Raw genomic sequence first — 7,375 nt, 5'->3', positions numbered from 1 at the left:
AATAGTGGACGCAAGCGGGCAATCAAAGCTGTTATTGTTTCCATAAAAAAAGTTTAGGGCTTTGTGTGGTTGCTAACATCATCTTGAATTTTTTGACCCCTCTCTCCATAGACACCCCTGTTCTCCACTAGAACAGGGGATCAGAGTGGATCAGAGAGCTAATTTTCAATTCGAACATCAGCCTTTTAATGTTGTTAAAAGGAAGGGAGGGTTATAACCAATAATTACCAGGGTATATATTTCTAAATGTTCTCTCTCCAGTTAAGAATGTCAGTCGTGCATACTATGAGTTTATTCCCACAGTTAACAAAAGAAAATGTTCAGCAAGTTTCTTCTTAATCCCCAGAGAATTCCATTCCACCAGAGTTCCCTGAAGACAGTGGACAAAAGGGTAAGAATAATCAGGCAAAAATATCCCTTAACGCTGCAGAAGGAAGAAGAGAGAAAGAAGAAGAAAATTGTAGAAGACGAGTACAGAAGGCAAATTATACCTATCAATCTGTCTAGAATATTTAAGCAAAAAAGAAAGAAAGAAAGAAAGAGAGAGAGAGAGAAAGAAAAGAAAGAAAGAAAGAAAGAAAGAAAGAAAGAAAGAAAGAAAGAAAGAAAGAAAGAAAGAAAGAAGGAAGGAAGGAAGGAAGGAAGGAAGGAAGGAAGGAAGGAAGGAAGGAAGGAAGGAAGGAAGGAAGGAAGGAAGGAAGGAAGAAAGAAAGAAAGAAAAAGAAGAAAGAAAGAAAGAAAGAAAGAAAGAAAGAAAGAAAGAAAGAAAGAAAGAAAGAAATAAAGAAGGAAGGAAGGAAGGAAGGAAGGAAGGAAAGAAAGGAAAGAAAGAAAGAAAGAAAGAAAGAAAGAAAGAAAGAAAGAAAGAAAGAAAGAAAGAAAGAAAGAAAGAAAAAGAAAGAAAGGTTATTATTGCAAATACAGCTTAAAATACCTATAACACATGCAGAAAGTTTAAAATTCTGTCTTCAAAATTCTGGGCAGAAACTCCTCAGTATTAACTGCCTATAGTACACATTCATTCTTTGTTACCAGTTTCTAATTCACCTGTCAAAAAGTAGAAGATATTACAAAGTTGTCATGTTTTGAAAACCCTCAAAAGAGAAAGGAGGGAAATGAGGTAAACATGTAGCTACTTTAGGCAGACATGCAAGTTGGTTGACATCACAGGAAGTGGGGTTCTGCAGGCCGGTGAAGAAGATGCTGTCTGGAGAATACATGGAAGGGTCATCATCAAAATAATTGTACGGTCTCAAGAAGAAACCAACCACATTCCCAAGGGCTGCAGTATTGGGTATGTCCTCAGCATGTGGAATATGCAGAAAACCGGCATTGATCCAGGCAACCAGATCCTGTGAAAGGGAAATGGACAATATTATTTTGTTAACTTAGGAAAAAGACCTGTTAATTAAAAACATGATACAGGTGTGGATTCAGAGAAGCTAAGCTTCCTAATTAAAGCAACAGATGAAAAATGGTTTGGGGAAAAAATGGGGGCGGGGCATAATCTGACAATATAATTTTATACTTGTCTACTCAGAAGTAGGGATGTGTAGAAATGGAAAACTGGGAGTAGAAATTTATTAGCAAAGACACTACATCTATCTGTGGAATTTTATGAAGTGTGGTACTAAAGAGCCATTTTTCTTAAAAACAAATGCAATGTGTAAGGCATAAATCTCATGCATACATGTTTGCCTCAGTGTAATTTCCAAGGTCATATTACCTCAGCTAACAAGAACGCAAACAGGAAAACTAACATTGGTTGCAGGAGAATTTATATTTTCCAGTTTTCCTCTGAGCAAGCATCCTGAAGATCACTATATCTGGGTTTTTTGTTTTTGTTTTTCCTCCCTAAGGGAAAGTGCTGCTAAAACTCTTAGCAGCATTTGCCTATTTCCAGAAAAAGCTTTGGGTGACAGTCCAACAGGATACCTTCCTATTCTGATGTCTTCCAAATATGTTTGACGTAAACTCCAATGCATTTGGACAGCACCAGACTGTGGAATAATAACCTCCAAGGTGCTTCAGTGCTATGTTGGGTTCGTCTTCACTTACCTCATTGACAATAGTCTCATTGTTTATGAAGTCAGCAAAGACCACGGGAGGTTTCCATGGGTCAACCTGATTGTAGGCAGTGGTGCTGACTGGTTCATTTTCCTTCCTCTTTGTAACAGCTAGCTTATAACTGAAAAGCAAAACAAGAGGAGTTGCAGAGATTGAGATTTATTAATTATTATTTTTCTTCTTAAAGATCTTCAGAGGTTATTTTTCCAGGCAAAGGCCTTGAAAAGCTATGTAAGCCAACTATGTAAGAACTTTTGGAAGGAGGCAAAGGTAATGTAAAGACAGAATGCTATTCCGTTTAGATAAATTTGAACAGCCCAACTATAAAAAATATAGGAACAATCATTGTTGTAACTCATTGTTAAAGAAGATATGAGATGTGAGATGATTTTAGCTTTGAACTGTGTGAGGGAGTGAAGTTGGGGTTGCTGTCTGTGGTTGGGAAAAGTAGCTGCAGCATACAGGAATGTGTCTCGCCCCATTTCCCTCATACCTTCATTCATTAACTCAAACCTTACTCACAAGCATCCAACCTGGTGATCCAGCTGCCGGTGGAATTTGAGCCACACCCTGGTGTTTCCAAGGACGTGCCGATGTCCAAGGACTGCCTCAGCCACCAGGCTCTTAACTTACAAAAGCAAATGCTAAGACAGAGTGAGGAATGTTTATGTAAGAGGGAAGGTGAGAAGCAAATGGCATACAGAGGGGGAAGCAGAGGTGACGTCTGAAGATTGGGGGCTGTTACAAGCAGGCAAGAGCACTATCATTCAGCTGCAAGGACCACAAGGTATGGTGAGGAGCACATGCTGGTGAGAGTCCTGCCTGGAGCTTGGAGCTTTGCCAGGAATACAGGAGCAGCCAACTGGAAGAGGAACAACCACCCTGAGACAGCATTTCAGTCCAACTATGTAAGAACGTTTGGAAGGAGGCAAAGTTCGTATGCCACTTTACAGACTTATAGACCTTTGCTTGAACTAAGTATCAAAGGACTGAGTATTAAAGACATATTTCCATGCCAGCATCACCTCGCAAGTCCTAGGATAGGTGGAGGGCAGTAGTCTGTTGTTGGGGAGGGTATGTGCTGCAATAAGGTATTTTGTACAGATTTGCTACACTGGGGTCAGTCCAGTCCTTGGGAAACAAAGAACGCTCAAAAGCTGCCATGTGTATGTCCATAGATGACTTGCAGAACCACAAGACTACTTATGCATCTTATGCATGGCCACCAGTAGCCAGGTCTGTCTACCCCAGACATGGTTATAGCAGACATAACAGAACAAGCTAAAAAATGTATTCCAGGCCACAAAGACTATCTCCAGACTCCTCTAGTTAAATTTTAATAAAAAGAAGTCTTGGAAACAGGTCGGGAGAGGCCTTGAAATGGGTCTTGAAAGATCTGTTACGACTGGTAGTGAGGAATGTGAACTAGAAGAAAGTCATCACAGTTTGAATAGCGCTTTGTTCCTTTATATGTTCCACAGCAATTGAGGCTAAGGTTTTGCTTAGCAAATGTTTGATCATTATCCAGACTTTTTAAACCCTTCCGTCATCCAGAATGGAGCCGAAAGAAAGCAGAGAGATGGTTATATACTGTAGATTTCCTGCCTATATTATTCAAGGTCCTGAAACCCAAAGACATAGGTAAATGTATTTTCTTTCTGCAGCTAGAAATCAGGCACTTACCGACCCCAGCTGAGGCCTGGCTCTGTGGGATCTGATTCTGGCAGATGGTCTCCAGAGAAGCTGACTATCTGGATCCGATAGCCTCGCTCATGGCCCCACTTATTGGTGCGGTTGGCAGCAAAGTACATGTATCTGGGCACGTTGTCACGGAGGCGGAATGCAGCTTTGTCCTCGGTATCCAAAACTTTCCTCACCATCTTCATTCGATGGATCTTATGTTCTGGGCTCCAAGGGGCCTGCACTGTCTCAAAAGCCATGTCATTGCCAACCAGGGTATTGTTCACACCTCAGAAAGAAAACAAGCACAGTAACTGTACTTTTGTACAATTCTGCAGTAATTGTGATATAGAGAGATCAGACCACTCTTGTTGCATTTTCAGCTTCTTAAAATCAAAGTTGTTTCTGAAATAAAGCCTTGCCTGACACAGAGATGAAATTATGATAAGAGTAAGCATAATTAGTTTTCCAGACTGAAAATGGACAAACTGAGTCAGAGTGAAAAAACAAACTCTGCAAAGATGAGCGAACAGCAGCTCATTCATTAAATGACACCATCTGAAAATGACACAAAGCAAAAACGAGAAAACTGGATTAGAGATTTGGCGTAACTCTCACATTTCAGGTATTCTTAGAACAAATCATTTAGGGAGATTCTGCATTCTCCTTTATTTACTCATTAATGTGTAGCTGAAACAAGGTGGGAACTTTGTTTTGCAGCTCATCAGCTTCCCATCTTTTAAATATCTATATAATATATCTATGTGTTTGTGTGTGTTTGTGTGTGTAAACAATATAAATGGACAGGTGACACAATCTCACGCCTTTCCCTGACAATGCCCTTTGGATTTTAGGCAAAGTGAGGTTTTCTGCACATTCATCTCCTCTACTTGAGAAGAGGCCTTGCCTAGAATTTTTTAATTTCAGGACCATTATATCCATGTATAGCTTATATGCTGGCTTGGTCCAAGAATTTGGCTACCTCCAGATTGTAATCTTAGTGCATTCACTTCTTCTGGAGGATCCTCCAGAATATTTTGGAGTAATTGAGGATCACGATGGTTGGGGGGTTAAGGCAAATGGGTGAGGCCAGACATGAGGAGAGTTTTCCTGCTTTGTACAAAGAGTTTTGAGGACATTTGTTGTTCCTTAAAGCTATGGTAGCCCTACTTTAGGGATTAGGCTACAATTTTCATGCATTTGCAGCCTCAGCATGCAGGAAAACCTCACTACCAGTTCTCAGCAATGAAGATCAGTGGGGATGGAGGGGGCGAAAAAGGGACACACAGTGTGTGCCGTACCCTATCAGGAAATACATGAACTTCATAAAAGGAATGTTTATATACACTATGACACCTTCCACTTTGTTGTACTTAGCAGAGGCAGAGGAGTTGTATGGGATCCTGGTCCAGAAAGCAGCAGCATTTAAAATGATTCAATGCTAAAAAAATATGGCAGAGAGAATGTCTCTGCGTAACACACACACACACACAGAGAGAGAGAGAGAGAAATGGAAATGGAAATGGAAATGGACCCAAGAAATATTATCAAACAATATGTTTGTTGGGAAATGCTACATTTGTATGCAGCTCCACCCTGTGACAGATATATCAATAATATGTGACAAATTTTCATGAACTCTTTTCAGGCCTTCAAATCAATTCCAGCTACCCATTGGATCTTGCTGGATCAGAAACAAGGTCAAGAGAACCTCCTGACCCAGGTGACCATTGTTTGAACTGCATGGTCTTTGATGGAGAATTTCTTCTACCCCTCAAGAAGTTTAGAGAAAACATGCACTATGTTTTCTGATGACAAATTTCAGTGGAGACTTTTGAAAACCTAGCTCTCCATATCAGGGCCTGCTAACTTTGGGATTATGAGAGTTGAACAACAGCTCATTTGAAAGGCACTAAAGCTGAGGGGACCTGGTACATGACGTCTGGACCTGCTTGATTTACAGAATAAATCACAGCCAAGTTTACTTTGGGAGGAATGATCAATAATTATTCTGCTCGACCAACTCAAGCACTTATAATTATTCCTACTTACCACCAATATCCAAATCCACCTTGAATTGAATATTGTGGGTGTGAATTACTCCCAGCACCCATTCTTGAACTCGGTTGCCAAAGTCTCTGGCATCACCAAAGTAAAAATCAGATTGAATGTACCCACTGGCATGGACCCGAACAGCAACAGCTCCATTTTGATGGAAAATAAAATCCCAGATATAGTCATAGTTGACAACTGAAGATATAGTCCGGAACACTAGATGTGAATCTGCCAAGCCTCCATAAAAAGGGAACTGGATACTTTCATAATGTCGTCGTAGGGGCAACTCAGCATTCTGCTCAAAGATGCAGATAGCCTTTTTACGGCTAACAGGTAATGAAGTATCACGGAAAAAGTGCCAGTCCAAATAATTTGATAAATAAGGACAATCTAGTCCCTGGGTAAGTGGGAAGATAAATGATCCAAGTCCAAAGCCAATATCCATGTATCTGACCAACATGGATTTAGGACTGTTGGAGCCATAGATAGCACTTGCATCTTGCAAACTTAATTCATAGATTATTCTTTCTCCATTAAACCTGACATCAAAGATGCGTGGCCCCATGCTTGCATCAATTCCAAAGGCAAAACTCCACCTCATGAAGGTGACTTGATTATTCTGAATTCTATAGCGTGATCCACGAGGTTCATATTGCAAAGGGCCTGGATGTTTTGGTGGTACCCTCTGCTTGAGTGATGAGTATCCCCCATCAGGAGAGGCTTCTTTAACCTTGTCTACTATAACCTTTCCCATATTGAATTGTCTCTCAATGTCTTCCATGTCTTCAAAGTATTGTCCATTATAGAATACTTTTATTACCTTCCACTGAGAAACATCCAGGCTACTATAATCCACTTGGACCTCAAGTCCAAGTGGATGCAAATGGTAGCCAATCACATTCTGGAAAAGATTCACCCACATTTTGCGATCTCCGGATTTTAGCCCTGGTGGCATTTGTCGACTGTACTCAAAACTGCTTCCATTGTAATTTAGAACCTTTTGCATGAAATTTGGAGCCTTCGGATATTCATTCCTCTTTAAGAAAGCATAGACTTCGTTAAACTCATTTCTCAAAACAAACCTTTTAGAGTAAGGCAGTTTCCCTCCATATTTTTCTACTGTGATATCTTGATGATATGTTGGTTCTGGAAGTGGACCCACCACAAATTCTGTCACATTGGGGTCCAGCTGATTTCCAAAATGGACCACAGCCAGAGCTTGTCGTGGTGGCCTAGATCCCTGATGGTCTAGGAATTGTAATACTTCTGCTTTGAGCGGAAGCTGCAAGGTGATGAAATAGATGCAGTTGTCTGATGGCTTGGCTTGAGGTGTCTCTACCAGTGGCACTCCCAGGTTGGATTGTAAATACATCTTTACTTGCATTATCTCTTCTGGAGTTAAATCTTGAAATACCTGGCTGCCAGTATCCTGACCACCTTCCTCTTCCCCCATTTTCTGGGAAGAGCTCCCACAATCCATGGGTTTTTTTCCTCTAGTTTGGAAAACCAAGACTAAGATGACAATGATGGTGATGCATATTGCTAGGAGAGAATAAATCAGTTTCGGATTCAT

At 40.6% G+C, this 7,375-nt stretch overlaps 1 protein-coding gene across 1 annotated transcript; it reads right to left on the bottom strand.

The window, feature by feature from the left end:
• Nucleotides 1-1,067: 1,067 nt before the first annotated feature.
• Nucleotides 1,068-7,375, bottom strand: LOC103065944 (primary amine oxidase, lung isozyme-like). The gene is made up of 4 exons (XM_088131968.1): nt 5,800-7,375; nt 3,751-4,036; nt 2,059-2,188; nt 1,068-1,352 (listed from the first exon to the last, which is right to left on the bottom strand). Exons 1-4 carry the CDS (start codon nt 7,373-7,375, stop codon nt 1,068-1,070), a joined length of 2,277 nt encoding a protein of 758 aa, XP_087988094.1.

The sequence above is a fragment of the Python bivittatus genome, unplaced genomic scaffold (genome assembly GCF_059951505.1).
Source record: "Python bivittatus isolate LINGU-HERP-01145 unplaced genomic scaffold, Pbiv_v1 ctg000980_np1212, whole genome shotgun sequence".
In the NCBI taxonomy this organism is placed as follows: domain Eukaryota; kingdom Metazoa; phylum Chordata; class Lepidosauria; order Squamata; family Pythonidae; genus Python; species Python bivittatus.
Note: the sequence above shows the minus strand (reverse complement) of the source record. Positions and strands in the feature narration are given on the sequence as shown.